The 22939-nt window shown below is 39.9% G+C and overlaps 1 protein-coding gene across 10 annotated transcripts in view; it reads left to right on the forward strand.

Annotated features, from left to right (window-relative positions):
• Nucleotides 1-22939, forward strand: part of CORIN (corin, serine peptidase) — a 212213-nt gene that overhangs the window by 121485 nt on the left and 67789 nt on the right. For all 10 annotated transcript variants that reach the window (XM_070505945.1, XM_044765920.2, XM_070505943.1 and 7 more), the window contains exons 6-7: nt 8254-8367; nt 20899-21006. In XM_070505945.1, the coding sequence (XP_070362046.1) occupies nt 8254-8367; nt 20899-21006 (222 nt within the window). The remainder of the gene's footprint in view (nt 1-8253; nt 8368-20898; nt 21007-22939) is intronic.

Genomic DNA, 22939 nt, shown 5'->3' on the forward strand with positions numbered 1-22939 from the left:
GTGGACACAGAGGATGTAGGATTCATCCCCTGAGGCTTGGATGGGGACTGGGTTTGGGGATGACCCTCACATAGCAGGAATTAGTGCTCACTTGCTTGGGAGAAGAGGCAGGATCTCAGAGGGGAATGGCTGAGTGGGGCAGCCAGGAAAGCTGATGTTGGGGACCATGGCCCTGCACCCTGGCGTGGCACAGTCATAATGGAGTGGTCTGTCTAGCATAAACCCTAAGGGCTTAGAACCATGAGCCCCTCAGCAATTCTCTGAAGAATTGAAAGCTAGAGCCCCTTTCTTGGTTCTTCCCTTAGATTCTTGTTCCACCCTAAGGAGGGAGAGGCCCTTGCAAAACATGCCTGAATATTTCTTATCACCTTTTTGAGTGGGAAGTGTGAATTGATTTGATTTAGAAAAACAAAATGATGTGGCATTTCTTGTGCCTCAGTGTGACAGAGTTCGATCCATGCCCACCGCACCTTCGAGCAGGACCATTCTGAGCTCAGTTGTGGTTCCAGGTCTCCCTTCTCACTCTTCTCACGTTTTATACCTTTCTTGAGCTGTCCTGCCTCCCTCTGCCCCACCTCAAAAGTTACTCCTCCTGGGTCCCATTCTTTCAAGTCTAAATATAATGAAAAGCTAAACTATCTATAATTAAATTCAGAACTAAATATTCATAGCTAAAAAATTGAATTGAAATGTAAGCTCTCTCAGACTTTAACTGAATGCGTAAAGTTTTTAGGTTGAAGGGGTTTTTAAACTTGTTTCTGGGAACAAAAATCCATTTTCAAAGGAAATTTTACCTGGACTCAAATGTATAAAGCAAACACAGTAGAGCTATCTGGTTGAAGTGGAATAGGGCACTGAAGACACTCTGTGAACCATGATGTGGCCTCCAAATCCTTTCCTTGCTATCCTAGAGTTCTTCTGAAAACCACCATTTTAACCTAAGGAGTGGGTAGTGTGGGTGTAAGTGTTGGGAGAATGCTAGACACGTCATCACAGGCCAGTGGGGAAGATGATTTTATATAGAAGGATCTTTTATAGTCATTGTCCTGACACATGAGCAAATGCTGCTCAGAAGCCAGACTTGCCTGCAGGTTTGAGGGGGTATCCCACTGTAACACAGAAGGATTTTAATATTTCATCAGCAGTTTATTCCCCTAGCAATTAAAGGGATAAAATTGTAAGATATTTATTGCCTTTAAACATGTAGGACCAAGAAATAGGAATGATCATGTACTCCTGCTGGGCACCTTATATTCTCAGTCTTCATTTAGTCATTCATCAAATATTTAATTCTATTCTAGACTCAGGACACAGCAGTGAGGAAAACTGATAAAGAGCCTTCTCTCAAGGAGCTGACATTCTAGGAGGGGGAGAGAGACAATAAGCAAACAAATGACTATCTTCTACTAATATAAATGATGTGAGTTATAAAGAAACAGGGTTTTGCTTTTTGTTTTTGTGTTGTGCAGGCTGCAGTTCTAATGGTCTTGAGCATCAGTGCCATTAGAAGTGAGTAGCATGGTGCGCCATGTTGAACAGATGTCTAGTAGATGTTGAAGAAGATGCAGAAGACAATAAGAAGGATTTCTCACCTGGAAGATGGACATTTCTTCGGAGGGAGCCACATTTTAGTCATGGGGTTAGTGAGACAGACAGATAAAAGGCTGGCTTCATTTTTAGATTGTAAATACATTCCCGATGTCAATGATCCTCCATCCCTGAGCTCAAGAGTGGCCGTTGTTACTTTGACCCTAACCAACTTGTAGGCAGAACTTAGTACCACACTATGCTCTCCACATAGAATGTACTGTACTCACACAAAAGCATTAAAAATGCTTATTTTTTTATCCCACTTCCCTTGTAATGTACTACTGCATTTATTTGTTCTCTTCAGCAAACAAAGAATTATCCTTTCTCTTTGAGCTACTTTTTCTCCCTCCGTCTCTCTTAAATGTACTCCAGCCAGATTTTTGTCCTCACCACTCCACTGAAACTGCTCTTATCAGGGTCCCCACTGAGCTCCATATTGCCAAATCTGATTGTAATTCTCAGTTTCGTCTTACCCATCAGCAGCATTTGGCGTGGTTGATCATTTCTTCCTCTTTGATACGCTTGGCTTCCAGGATACCACGCTCACTGCTGGTTTTCCTCCTACCACACTGGCCAATCCTTCTCAGTCTCTTTGCAGGGTTCTCCTCTTCCTTATAGCTATCAAATATGGGGTTTAACAGCTCAGACCTCATTCATCGTCTCTTCACCATCTCACTAATTCTCACTCTTCACTAACCATTCCCTTGGTGATCTCATCCAGGCACACTGACTTTAAATCGATTTTCTGATGACTCACACATTTATATTATTTCCCCACCATCTTGCTCCTCCAGTAGCCTTGCCCATCTCAGTGGATAGCAGTTCCAGTCTTCTGTCTGGCTGAAAACTTGAAGTCACCATTGGCTCTTATCTTCCCTCACAACTTCCGTCTAATGGACCAGGAAACCCTACTAGCTCTACTTCAAAATACATCCGGCATCCCAGAATGTCTCAGAACCTCCACTGCTACCTGCTCGGAGCCGGCAACATCTCTTTCTGGATTACTTCAATAACCTCCTAAATGTTTCCCTACAGTTTTCTTTGCTCTTCTGGAGTATTTTCAACACAACAGGCAGAGATCCTTGAAAATGATCTTGCCACTCTTTACTCAAATCTTGCAATGACTCTTTGTTTTTTTATCTAAGTTACAAAGTCCTGATAAAGCCCTCCATGCTTGGGCCCTTCCTTCTGCTCTGCCTTATCTCTTGCTGTTCTCTCCCTCACTCTCTCTACTGTAGCCACACAGGTCTCCTTGCTGTTTCTGACACCTGCCAGGCATGCTCTGGCCTGAGGGCCTTTGCACTGGCACTTCCTTCTGCTGAAATCTTCCCCCAAGATTTGGTTAACTCCCTCACCTCTTTCAAATTGTCGCTCAAATGTCAGCTTTCAGTGAGGCCTGCCCCAGCTCCCTAATTGATTTTGGCACCTGTCCTACCCCAAGCCCACATCTGCTAGCTCTCTTAATCTGTTGTACTCTTTTTATTTTCATAGCACTTATTACCTTCTGATGTAATATGTAACAATTGTCTTATTTATTGGTATTATTTTTTGCTCTAGAATATATCTCCACAATGCAGGATCTACTCTGTATTCAATGATATATTGCAAGCTCCTGGGAGAGTGCCAAATTGGCTAAATAAATGAGTGAAAAAATTAGAGAGCATCATAAGCTTTGCCAATTCCATGTGGCAGATAGAGGAAATGATTACGCCTCCCATTCCTCAGAAAACAACTTGAAACATCCAACTAGATATTTCTGTCTTCAGAGAGTCTTCTCTTTATGGTGTGCCTCAAGGAGACTCAACCAACTCTTTTTACTTACCTTTCTCCCAAGACAGTGCCCAGCTGCACTGGCTCCTCTCTTTCCCCATGGGCATCCTCACTCCTTTCATACACAGAGCTTTCTGATACCCATACTTGCCTACCCCAAACATCTTAATGTTCAACACAAGGAAGGACCTTCCAGTTAGTATGACCTAGAAGGCTGGGTAAGGACCAAGTTGGACACTTGAGCATACCCTTGGATTTTCTCTCTCCTCTATCATCTCTTATGTTTCACCTCAGTCTTTTTTGTTTTTTTGCTGGGAAAGAGTTGCCCTGAGCTAACATCTGTTGCCAATCTTCCTCTTTTTGTATGTGATCTGCCACCACCACGTGGCCACTGACAGACAAGTGGCGTAGGTCCATGCCTGGGAACTGAACCTGGGTTACTGAAGTGGAGTGCACCGAACTTAACCACTAGGCCACCAGGGCTGGCCCTCACCTCAATCTTTTTTATCAACCTATTATGCCAAGATATGCAATGCTCTCCCCAAGAGGAATTCTTGTATGAGCTGCTAAAAGATTGCACTCATTCTTTTTCATCTAGTCAAACAACGTTGTGAAAGGTAAAGCAACAGCGGTTTATACTAACTTAATTTCGAGCAGCATGTGGAATGAAGGACTGACAGGCTCTTAGTTCAGGCTCAGGTGATGACCCAATATGCCCGGTCAGCTTTCTCCTCAGAGGTAGAGTTGAACCTGAGCTTCAGGCTTTAAACAAGGGCTCAAAGGCAGGGTGCATGAGGAAACTATACAGTCAGAGATTGGCGAGTAATTTCTGAAAAAGACTCTAAAAGTTAGTGACGAGTAGTGAGAGCATTTACCAATATAAATGCTGCCCATAATACACAGGCAGAGAGAACTGAGAGGCCTGGAAACAGTTGCAGAAAATCTAAAGGTCATCTCAGGCTGTGGATGTCATTTCAGCAGTCTGTTATCAGGGACAAGAATTCTGAAAAGAGCTGATCATCTTCATGAGTATATACTCTTTAGAATCCATGTAGTTCTGAAATCCAGGTTATTCATAATTGTCCCCACCATTTGGTCATGTAATCTAGTGTCTTAGGCAATATACCCTTGTATACCCTTATCGTTGCCTTAATATTAATTAATTGTCACATGTGTAAATGGAAGTCAACTTTGCTGGTAAACCATCTATAGTTGGTAAAATATCTTTATTAGATGCTGATCAGTAGAATATATGCTACATGAAGATGGGGAATTATTTTTATTTTCTTCTTTGCTGTATCCCCAGGTGCTAGAATAATGCCTAGCATGTAGTAGATACTCAGTAAGTATTTGTTCATTTAACAAATGAATCTTCCATTGATCAATCTGCCATTAGTTTAAAGTCCAAAATATACCTGTAAGAATTATAGATGATTTTACTGGATATGGTGTCAAGATTGTATAGCATGACTTCACCTCAGGGGATCTCCCTTGTCATCTTAAGGATTAGGTCTAAAGGCTGTTGGAAGATGATTGGCATAAGACAGTGAAATTTATGGTTGGAAAAAATCTCTTCAGAAACTTGTTAAGAGCTCTCTCAGGGGGTTCTCCGAAAAACTCAGAGCTGACATGGAATGTCATCTCATCCAGTCCAGTTCCCCTGAAGGACAGACATTGATCTTTTGTTTAGAGAAAAAAAATATGGCAAGTTTGAACTTGTACTTGAACCTGGTGCCCTTGAACTGACTACACAACTACCTCTGTATCAGAAACAGAGGTTGGATGTGGTGTGGCAGATGGACACTGCAGCCCTGTCCTCATGATTCTGGGGTGGTTTTCACCTCTTCCCAGCTACACGGCTTTGAGCAATTGCTGTCTTGAGCACACAATTCTCCAGTTCCTCTATTTGTAAACTATCAGCTCCCCCAAGGACGTTGTGCTGGAATGCCCACCTGTCTACTTTATGGGCTGCCTGGAAAGTCCAGATAAGATTTGTTTGAAGTACTTTGCTAGTTGAACAGTTTTACACAAATAAAAATGGACATTCTGGATATAGTTTAAGGAGAAATCAAGCAGAGAATATACAAAAAGTTATTCTAATTTTACAAAAATAATGTTGATTAATGAAACTGTGAACTTCTTAAAAAAAGAATAAAGACACAAATTTATAGTGTCCTAAAATCAAGGGCAGCCACATCTCCCGCTGAGGAACCACACAAAAGAAGTCAGTTTCTGCTGAATCAGCCAAGACATGAGATATCGATAATCAAAACAATGCAAGCAATGCCATGTTTTAAATTTGATCCAGATTTGACATAACCATACACAAGAATGGCTTTACTGGAGTAAAATATATAGGGTCTTAAAGACGAAAACGAGATATTGGGAGCTATTTACTGTTGAGCTTTCAGCTACATCTCCTGAGGAATCACCAGAGCCATAAGGTGGGGAATGCAATAATTCTTCGGAGGCATTGCAGCTGCCGAAATGCAGACAGATGGAATTCCTGCACTCTCCAGTATAGTGCAGGAACAATCTCACAATAGGATAAACACCCATTCCTTGAAATTTCCTCTTAACCCTGGAGAGAAGACATTGTACAGACTGGCTGGTAAAATCTTAGTGTTTGGGATTTTCATTTTATATCTGGTTTCCTGTGTAGCCTTTAGGAGCCTATCTCTGTGGCTATAGGACTGCAGTCCTGTGCCAAATCCTCTAAGGCTATACAAAACATAAACATGGTTCATATCTTGACAGTTGAAGTCCATAGATGTCATTTATATTGATACTGAAATCTTAGTACCCCAGGCTTTGCTGTTGGCAACAAACAAAATGGAAAACCAGACTTTTGTCTGTGAAGACTGCACATGATGTGGTAGCATAAGAAACTTACCAGTTCAACTAGTACTTCATGTTCAGCAAATCAAAACTCTGATTTCCTTGATAGCATTGGAAAATAATTCATTCATTGCATTTTTTTCTTTGCTTTCTGGCCATATATTTTGCTCCATTGAGACGGATGTGACTCTTTCCCGTCAAATATTGATTGCAAACCTCCTCAGTGCCAGCCACTCTGCTGGGGCCAGGCATGGGCTGCACTTTTCTGAATTTCAATCTCTGAGTTAAAACGTGCCATATTTGCTGGTTCCCTTTAGTTAGTCAACAGGGTTCGTCTCGTCAAGGAGTATGTGCTTTAGTGACATACAGCACTATGACAGTGTACAGGCAGCTGACCACACAACTGATCACAACAGCTTTTGTGGGGAGAGGGAGACAAAGAGAGACAGAGATGTCTTCAAAGGTTGTATTTATCTACTGTTGTTCTGAATTGGGAACTCATGAGAAAAGTTAGTTTTTTCCTGATTAAAAAAAAAATAATACATGATCATTATAAGAACATCGCTAAATACAATGAAGTAACTAAAAATGACTTTTAATCCTAATCCCAGGGATAATCATTGTAACTTTTGATATGCTTCTTTCCAGGCCAAATTACATTGTGCTTTTTTAGAACCAAATGGTGTTTTTCCACTTAAATTATCTTGAACTTTTTCCCAGGACATCAAGTATTTTCTACAGTATATTTTTCAATGGCTGTAACGGTATTCCTTAGCATGGAGGTACCCAAATGTATTTAACTAGTCCCCTAGTAGTGCATATCTGTTATTTCACAGTTTCCTTATTATCAACCATGATGGTATGAATATCCCTAAAAATAAAAAGTTACACTTATTTATAATAATTTCCTTTTATGAAAGAAGAAATAAGATTGCTGGGTCAAAGGTTTTACACATTTAAAAGGCAGTCGATGCACATTACCAAATATTTAAGTGTATTTTAACACCCATTTTGTTGAACTGATTTATCCTTCTCTTTTTTTTCCTGAAGAAGAATAGCCCTGAGCTACCATCTGTTGCCAATCTTCCTCTTTTTTTGCTTGAGGAAGATTAGCCCTGAGCTAAAATCTGTGCCAATCTTTCTCCACTTTATCTCCTGGTTGCTGCCTCAGCATGGCTGCTGAGTGGTGTAGGTCCTCGCTGGAGATCCAAACCCGAGAACTCAGGCCACCAAAGTGGAGAGCGCTGAACTTAACCACTATGCCAAGGGGCTGGTCCCTGAGCTGATTTGTCCTTTCATTAATGGTTTCCCTGAAAAGCAATCTTTCTAGCTTTTTATCTTACTTTTATGGTCTATTGTAGTTGTGAAACAATTGAATATTTGTTGAATTTTGAGAAGAAAAAGAGCCCCATCTACTAAAAGCAAAAAATACCAAAATGTAACTGTGTTAAGGAAAAGACAAGAATGAAAATATTATTAGCCAATGTTATTTCACATTTCTTATGCCAAAATTGACTCTGGCATTTTTAGCTGGCATTTTTATTAAACAAGTAAAATACATTTCAAATACAGGACATAGGGTCTCCATGCCTGTTTCAAGCACACATCAATTTATTCTTTTTATTGTAACTTTCTCTGTGCAACATTGAGTGGTTGTAGAAGGAGAGTTGTTTTTTTTTTTTAACGTTTGTTCAGTTAATAACACTTCACTCTGAAATACTTTTCAGTTATTAAGAAAAATGCTCACATTTGGTATTTTCCTCACATACATCGTGCAAGTGATGAGACTATTCTCCTGTGCTCTGAACAGGGGGCGTCTCACTCTGCAAGCCCACGGGTGGATTTTCTTTGCTTTTCTCAAGCGAACACTCTTTGTATTATTCTTTCACAGTTAATGGCCTAGAGGATCAAAGGAAAATTGGTGACAGTGAAACTGAGGGAATTTGGAAATGAGTCTGTTGAATAGCATGGGAAGGTGTTTTTCTGTTTGCTATCTGGCTCTCCTAATTTTAAGACAAAAAAACCCTTCTGACATTGTTTCTGCCCTTTTTTTAGTGCTCTGCGGAGAAAGCGACAGCTTTCTGTGTGCCAGTGGAATCTGCGTCCCCAGGAAACTGCAGTGTAACGGCTACAACGACTGCGGCGACTGGAGTGATGAGGCTCATTGCAGTACGTGCCGGGCTGTTTGGGGGTTGTCTGGGCGCACAGGGATCTATTCAGGGCCTGGAAACCAAAGCTGTTCTGCCGTCAAATCCTGACAACCGGCCGGCATTTGCGCAGATTACTTTCAGTTGGCCTTTCTAAGTGAGCAATTGTGTTCATCTTCCCCCGTGTGAGAGCATTGTTTGCACACCTTTCAAAGGCGTGATTTCATTAGGAACTCAACAGCTAGATGCTGCCTTGGAACAGATCAGGGATTGGAGAGGTTTGGCATAAGGTGTCTGAAAGTTGGGAGAAGGCTTTTCGTTTATTTTGTTTGGATGAGGATTTTTGTTTTTGTTTTGAAAGCTTATGAGTAGAAAGGTCAACTTTTTAAAAAAAGGACATTTTTAATCAGAAAACTTTTCACCCTCATGATTCTTCACGGTCGTAACACAGCAGATGCAAAGCCTCCTGTTTGCCTATGCTTCCTCTAAATCTGGAGATAGTCGACGGCATGAACTGTTTTAAATTCATGGACCCATAGATTCAGCCTTAAACATCCTCAATGTATTTGCCACTGATTTGATTAGCCATTTTGACTGAATGGGTCGATGGTTTGTCCAATACTATATTAGCCTGCTTGGGCTGCCATCCAAAATACCACAGACTGCATGATGTAAGAGGCAGAAATTTATTTTCTCATGGTTCTGAAGGCTGGAAAGTTCAAGATCAAGGTCCAACAGGGTTCACTTTCTGGTGAGAGTTCTCTTCCTGGCTTGTAAGCAGCTGCCACCTCCCTGTGTGCTCACTTGACCTCTTTGGAGGGAGAGAGACAGACAGACGGAGAGGGAGGAGGGGGGAGGGGGAGTGGGAGGGGGAAGGAGGGCAGGATCCCAGCCCTCTTGGGTTAGGGCTCCACTCTTGTGACCTCATTTAACCTCTTTCACCTCCTCACAGGCTCTGTCTCCAAATCCAGTTCAATGTTGGGGGTTAGAGCTTCAACATACGAATTTTGGGAGGGCACAAACATTCAGTCTATAACAAATATATATTCAGATTTCAAGTTGCTTTGCACTTACGCAATAGATAAAAAAGAAAAATTAGCCTCAAGAATACATTGCAGGATCTGCATCCAAAACAGAACTATATCCAATTGTGTTCTAATTGCTGTTGCGTGGTTATATGACCAGCAGTAGTTACTATGGGAGAAACTGTTTTACATCATGCAGGAGTTGCCAATGCTTTATAAGAGCTCACGATTGCTGACCTCAGTTGAGAGCTTCCTCTGGTCTGTTTGCCAGGTGGACCCACTCTTCTTCCATCTGAAGGTCAGGATGCTTATTTGTCATAACTTTTGAAAGGCAGTATATTATGATAATATTTCAGGTCAATGTTTCCCAAACTGGCGTCTAGTACCTGAGTCTTGAAAAATGCTTGAGAAAAAAAAGTTTGAGAAATACTCTCTATCAGATCTACTTCTTAGAGAGTTACAACACACATTCATGCATTAAAGCTTCTGAGAAATCTTGCAGTGTAAAAAGAGACATTAATTTTGCTTAACTTGGCCTTTCCTCAAAATTATTTGTTTATATATACCCCCCACCTTTCTTTCTCTCTCTCTTTCTTTCTTTCCTTCTTTTTCTTTCTTTCTTCCTTTCTCTTTCTTTTTCTTTCTTTCTTTTTTCCTTTCTTCCTTCCTTCCTCCCTTCCTTCCTTCCTTCCTTCCTTTCGTCTGTCTTTCTGTCTTTATTCATTCATGAGTTTATTTTTTTACATATCTAGCATCCTGTGGAACTTTAGTTACACCATGAATATTTTCAGAAATGTTTTTACTAATACATTTGTTTTTATAATTTGGAATTCTCTCTTCAGAAAAACCTATGGAACATGATTCTACTCAAAAAGAATTTTTATAGGACGTATATTTACATTAGGGAGCATTGCTGTGGACTTAGGAGAAAATATTGTGCAAAGCAACCACAGTAGGGAATTTAAAGTGATTCAATAAAATTATATCCAATTTATAGGAATTGTGGTGGAATCTGTTGTTTATCTACCAATTATGGCCCACGTTATGGCATGCTTCATATTCCCCATGTGCCTCTATCCCTAGTGGTGGGCCGATTTATCATTCTGGCTTTATCATTTCTGTTCCACAGTTGCACTGAGAATTGCATTTTAAATAGTAAGTGCTTTCTGCTGCATTTGTTGAAATTGAATTTGAAGGAGTAAATTCTCCTAGTCAGTGAGTGAGCAAAGAAGGTATTACTATTCTGTGAGGTATTCAGCAATGTCCTGGGAGCCAAAGAGTTTATTAAGGAAGATATGAGCTCTCCTTGTGAACACACCTCAAAAACAATCTGGTTTGGTCAGTTGAGAAAATACTTTCCCTCGGAATACTTCTACGAAAATGCTCAGTTAGGTATTGAAAGCTTTGCATGCAGTTGTTTCTAACATTCCAAGGACAACATCCACCTCCGAGCTTTAACATTCAGTTAAAGCTTGTGGCATTTCAGCATGCATGTTTATAGAAGGTGCCACCCTCCTGTTGTCACCACCCAGCAGCGAAGTAATAGTGTAAGCCTGAATTAGGGCGTGGATGCAATCAGAGCATGAATGCAGCCCACAGATACTCCTAAGGGGAGCAGAAGGTTTTGCCTCATTGGGCTTTCCCAGGGAGGAGCGGAAGGAAGTGCTGGGCTCCTAAGGTTCTGGCAGGTACACGAGGAGGAGGACTGCCAGAAAAGATCATGCTTCCGTGGATGAGAGGCAAAAATGGTCTCTTGCTAATGGTCTTTTAACTGCTTCTTTTTTTCTTTTTGCTTTTTCTCCCCAAGTCCCCCCAGTACGTGGTTGTATATTTTAGTTGTGGGTCCTTCTAGTTGTGGCATGTGGGATGCTGCCTCAACATGGCCTGACGAATGGTGCCATGTCCTCACCCAGGATCTGAATTGTCGAAACCCTGGGCCGCCGAAGCGGAGCACGGGAACTTAACCACTAGGCCACAGGGCCAGCCCCTCTTATCTGCTTTTATAAGACACGGGTCTAATTAGGCTGTTGTATAGTTTATTGACTTGTTCATTTATTTTTTAGTCCTCTTCAAAGGGAGGAAGGGAAGGGATTTATTATTTGTGAGCTCCCTAATCAACTGTGCTGGAAGCACGTAGCTACATGATCTGATTATCAGCAAAGTAGGTATTAGCCCCTTTTATGCAGGTGTAGAGCTGAGACTTGGGGCCATGAATAAATTTGCCAGTTCTTCCAAGTGCTAGATTTGAACCCGCTCTTCAGTGTTCCAAATCTACTGCTATTTTCCCTAAACTCTGCTGCCTTTGACTTACCCTTATCCATAAAAGTTCAGATTTGGTGAATGATTACATTCTGATCACTCGTGACAGGAAAACGTTTAACTGTTTTGGACCCTGCATTACGCTTTGGGAGGCAATTGACTATTACCAAGTCACTCAAGGATCTGGGACGGCTGACTTTAACTAATGTTGTTGTGTTTATCAGCCCCTTCCTAAGTATTTGCGGAATGAACAGATTTCCAACCACCTGGAACACTTTTAATGGTGAAGTGAAAAGATTTTTAAAAATTAGGAAAAGTTTTCTTTTGAAAACTTCTGGCTCTGTGACTTTCGGCAGGCTGCTCCCCTAATCCTCAGTTTCTCTGTCATCAAGTCTGGCTGCACGTTAGCATCTCCGGGAGGCCCCAGCTGCAGGGATTCAAGTTCAGTTGTTCAGGACGCTGGGCCCAGACACAGCACCTTAGCAAAGCCACCCAGGTGATTCTAATGTGTAGCCAGATGTGAAACCACTGGATCAGAAGGTGTCTGGTATCTCCTTTGGTGCTAACAGTCTATAATCTTTTGATTCTAAAAGAAGTTCTAGAACAGTGCCTGGTACATAGCAGGTGCTTAGCAAATAAGTCAAGAAAGCCCCAAGCACAGTAACTGCCACAAAGTTCATACACTTTATGCCACCTAAAACCACCGTCAAATACTTCTGGAAATCATTTGCTCTGAATTTTTGGTAAAATTGGTTGACTTATTTTTGAGGACTGTGGTTAACTAATTATACTGAGTGGAACACAGGGGAGTGGTTAATAATATAAGTTCTTGAGACAGGCTGCCTGGGTGCCCCTCTCTTCTTTGCCATTTCCTGCGTCTGTGAACTTGGGAAAGGTATGCAATCTCTCTGTGCCTCACTTTCCTTGTCAGTGCAATAGAAGCAATAATAGTAACTATTGCTGGAATTGTTATGCAGAATGAATCATTGGATGTAGAGCCACGCAGACCAGTGTCTACAATACAATAACTCTTACAGAGTGTTAGGATTTATGATGTGATTGTGGTGGTTGTTACTGTTGTTCCTCACACACCCCCTACCCCCTACCCGCCTACCATGCCTACTCCCCCCACCTCCCAGCACCTCTCACCTCCAGGATGCAGAGCTGACCACTGGAAGTCATGAGGACAGCTGATAAAGGTCAGGTGATCCGTTGTAGAAGAGAGAGAAACGCTAAAATAGACACAAAAATTTAAAAGCAGCACCACGTGAAGCTAGTTTACAAAGGAAGCAACCCAAACAGCACAAAATAAAAATTGATGTTTCTGTGTCATTAAAAATGACTGTATTTTCCATACTCTGTTTACTAAGACAGAGAGGCAAATAAATACTGGAAAGATTTCCATCAAAATAATAAAAATAAAAATATGTCATTCTACACTGACGGAAGAAGCTTCAGATGTCTGGAAAATTTTCTTGTTTAGTGGCAATCTGATTATAGTGAATGAATCAAACTATTGAATATTCTTGAATTTCTGCTCTGTGTGAAGCATGTTCTAGGTACCTAGTAAATATAAAAAATGTTAAGACAGTTTCCTTCTTCATGAGGCTTTTAGTCTAATCAGGGACCCAACATATAAACATAGAGATCATTAAGTATGGTGTTTTAGAACAATATAAGAGAAGAAATGTCACAAAGCCAAAGAAGATTGGTGTAAACAAAAATGTAGGGAGGGGAGGTCCTGTGAGGAGAGAAGAGAGCAGGGCTATTAGCTGCCACATTGGTGTGGAGAGAGCCCATGGGAAAGATGAGATTAAAGCTGGGCCTTGGACTGCGGTGGTGTTTGGATACTGTAGAACGGGGGCTCCCAACTAGGGGCAATTTCGCCCCCTAGGGGACGTTTTGCACTGTATGGAGACGTATTTGATTGTCACAACTGGGGAGGTCGGAGGGGGTGCTACTGACATTTAGTGAGTTGAAACCAGGGATGCTGCTCAACATCCTACAATGCAAAGGATGGCCCCCGACAATAAAGGATCACCCAGTCTAAACTGTCAATAGTACCGCAGTTGAGAAATCCTTCTTTAGAGCTAATAAGTCAATAGTCAAAAGAACCCAGGGGGTCAAGAAAGCTGGCTTCACTCACAGCTCTGCTATTAATGAGCTGGGAAACTGTGGGAAAACCATTTAACCTCTCTAGTCATCTCAAAATGAGGGTGTTTATGGGTGGAAATTGAGCATCCACACTTGAATCTTGAGTTGAGGCAACACAATTATGTTTAGAGACTCACAGAGACTGAGCAAATTGAATGAAGCTCTTGATGAAAAGGTTTCTGTTCCTTAGTTTTCTCCTTTAATTTAATGATAACTTTGAGGGACAAAACTTAATAGTGTAAGATGCCAAATGAAATAAATATTAACATGCAAGAACTTCAAAAGTAACATTTTGTATCCAGCGCTCATTAAGAAAAAAAGATCTGTATTTAGAAAAACATCTACCTTAGGTTATGCAAAATTATGCTTGTATTAAGCAAGATAATCGCAGCAAGCAGCTTTTGAGGATTTTGATTTGTTGGCCCCAAATTGTGCAACATCTCTTTTCAGTTCAAATAAACATTTATTCCAATAAAAGGAGGCACTGTGATCTTTGCTATTTGCTATATATCTCTGGCTGTGCAGTGCCTCTGGTTAAGGTTTTGGGTGTTTACCAATCACACAGACCTTAGGGAAGTAACAAGTTGTTTTCCAAAGGCAGCTAATTTTGTATCTGACCTCTGAAAATGGCTTCTAAAGAAGTCAGTCATAACAGTGGAAAGTTGAATCAGCACCTGTGTGAATAATGAGTGTTCTAAAATGCTTAAGTCATCTCCATTTGTGAAGTAATTTAATAAATCACAGCATTAATTTGAAAAATATCTCCAATGAGGTGTTTTACGATGAATTATCAGAGATCCCAGAATGGGCCTCACAAAGAGGGTCTTTGGAAATTTTTGGTGTGTTCTCAGGTTAATCAGACTCTGAAAAGCGTGTTTGACTCCCCAGTCCTACCATCAAAAAAAGTGAAGTGTAGGGACTGGCCTGGTACATAGTGATTAAGTTTGCATGCTCTGCTTTGGCAGCCTGGGGTGTGCAGATTCGGATCCTGGGTGTGGATCTAGCACTGCTCATCAGGGCATACTATGGTGGCGTCCCACATAAAATACAGGAAGACTGACACAGATGTTAGCTCAGTGACAATCTTCCTCAAGCAAAAAGAGGAAGATTGGCAACAAATGTTAGCTCAGGGCCAATCTTCCTCACACACACACACAAGTGAAGTGTATTGCTTAAAAAAAAAATTAACTCATATGGTTTAAAATATGTCACCTCTATCCTGCCCACTTCTTTGGGGAATGTAAGTACTTTTGCACTGATGGGTCAAGTTAAGGACCCTGGTTATTACTGATTCTAGCATACTGGCTCAACACTTCCCACAGGAGTAATTTAGATTAAAACAAAACAAAAATCAAAAAGACCTTTTAAAACTTCCCAAAGAAATGTGTGCATCTTGATGTACAAATTCCCCAACTCTGCTCAGTGGGCAGGAGAATCAAAGTCATACCTTTGCTTGACTCAGCAAGCATGTGGTACTCCCTGTCAGTGGTGGGGCGCAGGGTGGGGAGTTAGCTCCCTCTGCTGAATGGGAGGAAATAGTACTGTCAAGGTGAAAACTGAGACCTCTTTTTAGTTCTTAAATTTTTTCCCCTATGATAGTTCTCCTTGTTTGGAAATTAGTCAGCCTAGGGGAAATAAAAAAATAAAAAGTACTTACAAAGTTCTGTATGTGTATAAGTGTGAGCAGATGTGTACACACATGTGTGTGTCTGTGTTTATACATACATACCCTCTTAATGAAGGCACTGAGCAGATGATCTCAGGCCCATTCCATTTCTAAAATGATGTGATTCTAAAAGTACTTAAGTAACTTCTTTTTAGAAGAACGCTTTTTGAAATAGAAATTTATGATTCATGTAAATAACAAGGATAATATTTTGCTGTGGCTAACAGTTTAATCAATGTCCAAGACTTTTGATAATGAATTCTCATGGAGTCTGGGATGTTTATGTTAAAGAGGTACCCATCACCCGTGGTATGAGATGCAGACTTCTGCTTGAGGAGAAACAAACAGCTGAAATTCAGGAAACTGGACCGTTGACCATTACATTCCTGGTCTTCGTCAGCTAACTAGACTGATTCTTGAACGTGCCCCCATTTTGCACCTCTTTTCTTTGTTCTTGCTATTCCCTGTACTTGAAACATGCTAAAGTTTTCATCCTATCCACTCTACTGAAATTCTGCCCATCTTCCATCTCGCTCTCCAGCCTTAAGAATCTGTTTTTAAACTTAATTCACCTTAAATAAGGGAAAAGATAACACTTTTAAGAAATCTAGTTTCTATTAAATGCAGGGTTCCTTACATATATTAATTTTGAACATCTTTGCAGCTTTATTGAGGTATAATTTACATACCATAAAATTAACCCATTGGTTTTTAGTAAATTTATAGGGTTGTGCAACTGTCACCATAATCCACCTCTAGAACTTGTTCATTTCCCCCCAAATTTCCCTCCCATCTATTTGCAGTCAGTCCCCACTCCTACCTCTTCGGCCACAGATAACCACTGCTCAGATTTCTGTCTCTGTAAGTTTGCTTTTTCCAGAAATTTCATAAGTGGGTCACACAATAGGTTGTCTTTTTATCTGTTTTTTTTCACTTAGCATAATGTTTTTAAGATTCACCTATGCTGTCACACGTGTCGATAGTTGGATGCTTTTATTTATTTTTTTTAAATTTTTATTTTTTTCGGATGTACATCATATTTTGAATTCTGTATACATTACATCATGTTCACCATCCGAACACCAATTATAGTGCATCCCCTCACTTGTGAGCCTAATCACCTCTTTTGCCCTCCCCCCTCTTCCCTTCCCCAGTGGTAACCACCAGTCCAATCTCCAATGCGATGTGGTTTTTTTTTTTTTTGTCGTTTTTATCTTCTACTTATGAGTGAGATCATATGGTATTTGACTTTCTCCCTCTGACTTATTTCACTCAGCATAATACCCTCAAGCTCCATCCATGTTGTCACAAATGGCCGGATTTCGTCATTTCTTATGGCTGAGTAGTAGTCCATCGTGTATAAATACCACATCTTCTTTATCCATTCGTCCCTTGATGGGCACGAATTCCCATGTGTTGCTTCCATGTCTTGGCTACTGTGTATAATGCCGCAATGAACATAGGGATGCCAGTATCTTTGTGCCTTTGTGTTTTCAAGTTCTTTGGATAAATACCCAGCAGTGGAATAGCTGGATCATATGGTAGATCTATCCTTAATTTTCTGAGGATACTCCATACTGCTTTCCATAGTGGCTACACCAGTTTGCACTGCCACCAGCAGTGAACAAAGGTTCCCTTCTCTCCACACCCTCTCCAACATTTGTTATTTCCTGTCTTGTTAATTATAGACATTCTGACTGGAGTGAGGTGATACCTCATTGTAGTTTTGATTTGCATTTCCCTGATAGCTAATGATGTTGAGCATCTTTTCTTATGCCTGTTGGCCATCTGTATATCTTCTTTGGAGAAATCTCTGTTCAGATCTTTTGCCCATTTTCTAATTGGATTGTTGGTTTTTTTGTTGTTGAGCTGTATGAGTTCTTTGTATATTTTGGATATTAATCCCTTATCTGATATGTGGTTTGCAAATATTTTCTCCCAATAGTTAGGTTGTCTTTTCGTTTTGTTGATGGTTTCCTTTGCTGTGCAGAAGCTTTTTAGTTTGATGTAGTCCCATTTGTTCATTTTTTCTTTTGTTTCCCTTGCCCGGTCAGACATGGGACTTGAAAATATGCTGCTCAGACCAATGTCATAGAGCGTACTGCCTATGTTTTCTTCTAGAAGTCTCATGGTTTCGGGTCTTACGTTTAAGTCTTTAATCCATTTTGAGTTGATTTTTGTGCATGGTGGAAGGGAATGGTCTACTTTCATTCTTTTGCATGTGGCTGTCCAGTTTTCCCAACACCATTTAGTGAAGAGACTCTCCTTTCTCCATCGTATGCTCTTGGCTCCCTTGTCGAATATTAGCTGTCCATAAACGTGTGGGTTTACTTCTGGGCTCTCAATTTTGTTCCATTGATCTGTGTGTCTGTTTTTGTGCCAGTACCATGCTGTTTTGGTTACTATGGCTTTGTAGTATATTTTGAAATCAGGGAGTGTGATACCTCCAGCTTTGTTCTTTTTTCTCAGGAATCCTTTGGCTATTCAGGGTCTTTTGTTGTTCCATATAAATTTTAGGATTCTTTGTTCTGTTTCTGTAAAAAGTGTCATTGGAACTTTGATGGGGATTGCGTTGAATCTATAGATTGCTTTAGGAAGTATGGACATTTTAACAATGTTAATTCTTCCAGTCCAAGAGCACAGAATATCTTTCCGTTTCTTTGTGTCTTCGATTTCTTTCAACAATGTTTTATAGTTTTCAGTGTACAGATCTTTCACCTCTTTTGTTAAGTTTATTCCTAGGTATTTTATTCTTTTTGCTGCAATTGTAAATGGGATTGTATTCTTAATTTCTCTTTCTGCTACTTCGTTGTTAGTGTATAGAAACGCAACCGATTTTTGTACATTGATTTTGTATCCTGCAACTTGACTGTATTCCTTTATTATTTCTAAAAGTTTTTTAGTGGACTCTTGAGGGTTTTCTAGATATAAAATCATGTCATCTGCAAAGAGTGACAGTTTCACTTCTTTTCCAATGTGGATCCCTTTTATTTCTTTTTCTTGCCTGATTGCTCTGGCTAGGACTTCCAATACTATGTTAAATAAGAGTGGTGACAGTGGGCATCCTTGTCTGGTTCCTGTTCTTAGAGGGCTAGCTTTCAGTTTTTCTCCATTGAGAATGATATTTGCTGTGGGTTTGTCATATATGGTCTTTATTATGTTGAGGTATTTTCCTTCTATACCCATTTTATTTAGAGTTTTTATCATAAATGGATGCTGTATCTTGTCAAATGCTTTCTCTGCATCTATTGAGATGATCATGTGATTTTTATTCTTCATTTTGTTAATGTGGTGTATCACATTGATAGATTGCGGATCTTGAACCATCCCTGCATAGTCGGATGCTTTTAATTGCTGAATAGTATTCCATTGTACGGCTATGGGACATTTTGTTTATCCATTCACCAGTACTTGAGCGTTTGGATTGTTTCTAGTCTTTGGCTGTTATGAATAAAGCTGCTATTAACCCTCACATACAAGCCTTTGTGTGGATATATGTTTCATTTCTCTTGGGTAGATTTCTAAGAGTGGAATTCACGAATCGTAGGATAAGGTTATAAATAACTTTATAAGAAGCCGCCAAACTGCTTTCCAAAGTGGGGTTATTTTACATCCCCACCAACTATGTATGAGAGTTTCAGTTTCTTGAAATCCTTGCCAATACTTGGTATTCTCTGTCTTTTTTATTATAGTCATTTTAGGGATATATAACAGCATCTTATTGTGATTTTAATTTGCATTTCCTTAATGACTAATTGTATTGAGCACCTTTTCATGTGCTTGGTAGCCATTTGTATGTCTTTCTTAAAGACTTTCTAGGCAAGTCTTTTGCCTATTTGTAATTGGTTTGTTTGCTTTGTTGTTGACTGTGAGATTCTAGATGTGTATATACTCTGGATGTAAGTCCTTTCTCAGATACATGATTTGCAAATATTTTTTCCAGTCTGTGGCTTGTCTTTTCATTTTCTTAACAGTATCTTTTTTTGAGGAAGATTAGCCCTGAGCTAACATCTGCCACCAATCCTCCTCTTTTTGCTGAGGAAAACTGGCCCTGAGCTAACATCCATGCCCATCTTCCTCTACTTTATATGTGGGATGCCTGCCACAGCATGGCTTGAGAAACGGTGCTCAGGTCTGCACCCGGGATCTGAACCAGCGAAGCCCAGGCCACTGAAGTGGAGCACCCGAACTTAACCCCTGTGCCACTGGGCCAACCCGTCTTAACAGCGTCTTTTGAAGCACAAATATTAACTGTAATGAAACCCATTTATTAATTTTTTTCTTTTATTGTGCTTTTGTTGTTATATCCAAGAACTGTTTGCCTCCCAAGGTCACAGGTTTTTTTTCCTATGTTTTCTTCTAGAAGCTTCATAATTTTAGCTCTTATATTAAAGTCTACGATCCATTTTGAGATAGTTTTTGTGTATGATTTGAAGTAATGGTCAGAGTTCAATTTTGCACATTTGAAATCCAATTGTCCCAACACAATTTGTTGAAGAGTATTCTTTCCCCACTGAGTTATCTTGGCATCTAACACACCTTATTTTATTAATCTCTTCTCCAAAACCCAGTTAAGTAATTAATCTTATCCTAATTTCATAAATCAGTTCACAGACTCGTAGATTTTAACCAATACACTCAAATTCCCACAGTTAGTAGATGGCAGAACCAGGATAAGAGTTCCAGTTTACCCGAGTATAAGACCTATCTTCTTATTGAAATTTCCTTGCATGTTGTTTATTCCAACATTAAACTATAAGCTTCCTGAGGTTCCATATCACTTATTCTTATCTTGCCACCACAATCTAGGACAGTATTGCTTATCTGAGGGTCATGTTATGAGACAATTAAGCAATAACATTTGTGTGAAAGTAACAACTCTCTAATCGAAATGACTTTCTCTCTCCATGATGTTTATGCCTACCATTGACAAAACTAGGCTTTCCTTTTAAAGGAAACATTTCTGGGAAATAATTACTCACCCTGTATTAAAATCACTCATTCTGTATGATCATGAACTTCATTAGGAACTATGGTGAGTTGGAAACATTTCTAGGAAATAATTACTCACCCTCTATTAAAATCATTCATTCTGTATGATCACGAACTTCTTTAGGAACTATGGTGAGTTGAGAATGTCTTTTCTCATATTTGACTATAAAGGAGTTTTCAGGTGACAGAGTGGAACTCAGATAAAGACTCTCAGAAAGTGATGAGAGCACTGGCTTGGGAGCCAGAGGTCCTAGTCCTGGTTCTGCAGTAACTTGTTGTGTGAACTTGAGCAAGTCATTGGATGTCTCTGCACCACTGTCTCCTCACCTGTGAAACAACAGGTGTGGACCAGGTTACCACTATAGTTTTCCTCCCAGTATATTGTTTTGCTAAATAAAGTACTACTGTAACATCCTGTTCTGTTCTGTGACACATCAGTGGCTTCTCTCATTTGCAGATTGCAGTAAGGATCTGTTTCATTGTCACACGGGCAAGTGCCTTAATTACAGCCTCGTGTGTGATGGGTATGATGACTGTGGGGACCTGAGTGATGAGCAAAACTGTGGTAAGTAGCATTCTTTCCCTAAACGTTTTCATTTAAAATTGCAGAAATTTACAACGAAGAGCTTGTAGCTCATTGTTTGTTAATGGTGATTAGCAGGTTAAATTACAAAATGGTTGGTTTCTTAATTTTTAGAAAGAGGAGGTTTTTTCAGTTATTAGTTTCAGTCATGTCTTACATGTAAATGTAACATTTCTTGCATAAAGTCTTACGGAAATGCTAAAGAAGTGGAGTGGAAAGGTGGGTTAAGTTTGTTAACATTTTTTCTCCTTGAAATTGTTCTATTTCTTCTCTGGTTACACCCCGTGGCTCATGTTTAGATTTTGAGCTGTCGAGCAAAACTTTGCAGACAGATATATTGTCTGTGCTCACCCCCTTATTATATGTAACCAAAACCCCTCCTTTATTTTGTTGCCAAGCTCCATAGGGAGGTCTCCTCCTGTGGGAACACCTAGGATTAAGACGGCACATTTGTTTTATGTACAAAAGCTGATCTTATCTTTTAAAGAGTGAACCTACTTACTAGTTGCAAGTTTGTACCTGTAAACAACACCTTCCCAATTCCCCACCCCCAGCCCTTGGTAACCACCATTCTACTCTCTGTTTTTACAAATTCAGCTTTTTAAGATTCCACATATAAATGATAGCACACAGTATTTGTCTTTCTCTTTCTGACTTACCTCACTTGGCATAAATTTACACAATGCTGTATGTCAATTATATGTCGAAAAAAAAAAAAGAATGAACCTGTCTTTTAAAGAGTTGTGTTCAATTCTGATGCCATCTCATGAATTAAAACCAGCAAAACTCCTTTTGCTTATTTAACTTTTTGATTAACTTTAGAATTTTTAGGTCGTATATTATTGAGTGACATAGAACTTTGCAAGCTGAGATGGGGAGGGACACTGGGCAAATGATGTGAAATAATATTCAGCATTAGAGAATATCAAAAAGGGTGGTGGGGAAGGATCAAAGTATGATCAGAGGAACACCTCAGAGTGGTGAGTGTCAGAAATGGCCCCATGCTGGGAAACTAGGCAGTTTCCAGAAGTGCCTGTCTAGCTGCCCCTCACTGCATCCATAAAAATAGTGGAAAATGTGTATATGTACAAAGCATCTTATGAGTCACTAGATAGATATGGATTATCTTCTGGTACTGATCAGTCTTAGGACAAAGAATGAGAGGCAGTTGTAGTTGTATACATCATAGAATTTATGCTTGGAAGAGGCCTTAGAGATCATCTAATCCAACCCTCTTTTTACCATAACTGGAGAAAAGAGAGGAAAAACGGGAGGTAGGGGTGGGGGAATGCACAGTGTGGCTTGGAAGTTGGATATGTCAGTGGAGACGACCAGCATATAGTCAGTGTGTGAAAAAGAATGGTCTTGCCATGCAACATAATTACTCTGAAGACAGTAGGATATCATGCAGTTTGTGCTCTTGGGGTGACTTTGTCCTTGCCTAATGGTAATAATTATGACGCTCCCTTAGACCGTCTCTGCCCAGCTGCCCATCTTTAGCAGGCTGAGCACGTGGTGACTCTTCTGCGTTTTGCCCAGGCATCTCACCTATTGCGTCTTTTCTTCTTTTCTCTGTACTTCATCTTCCATATACTTCACTACGTTGCTCCAATATACTCTTTAAGATCCATGGTCCCTCCATGAGTCTGTCAATGACAGTGGCACTGTTAATAGAAACTCATAATAGTTCCTAATTATTAAATCTGGTATTCATGAATCCATACACATGTTTTAAAAGGTTGTTTATATTAAGGTTATTGAATGTCTCATGGCAAAAAATCCTATAGATTCTGCCATCTATGAGAAGAAACATCACTTTTTTCCCCAGGAAAGTATAGTTTGGGACAGAGATTAAATCCAGGCTAAAAAGAATCATGAAAAAAATGTAAATATTTTGCATTTCTTTAAAATATAC

This window comes from Equus asinus, chromosome 3 (assembly GCF_041296235.1).
Source record: "Equus asinus isolate D_3611 breed Donkey chromosome 3, EquAss-T2T_v2, whole genome shotgun sequence".
Lineage (NCBI taxonomy): Eukaryota > Metazoa > Chordata > Mammalia > Perissodactyla > Equidae > Equus > Equus asinus.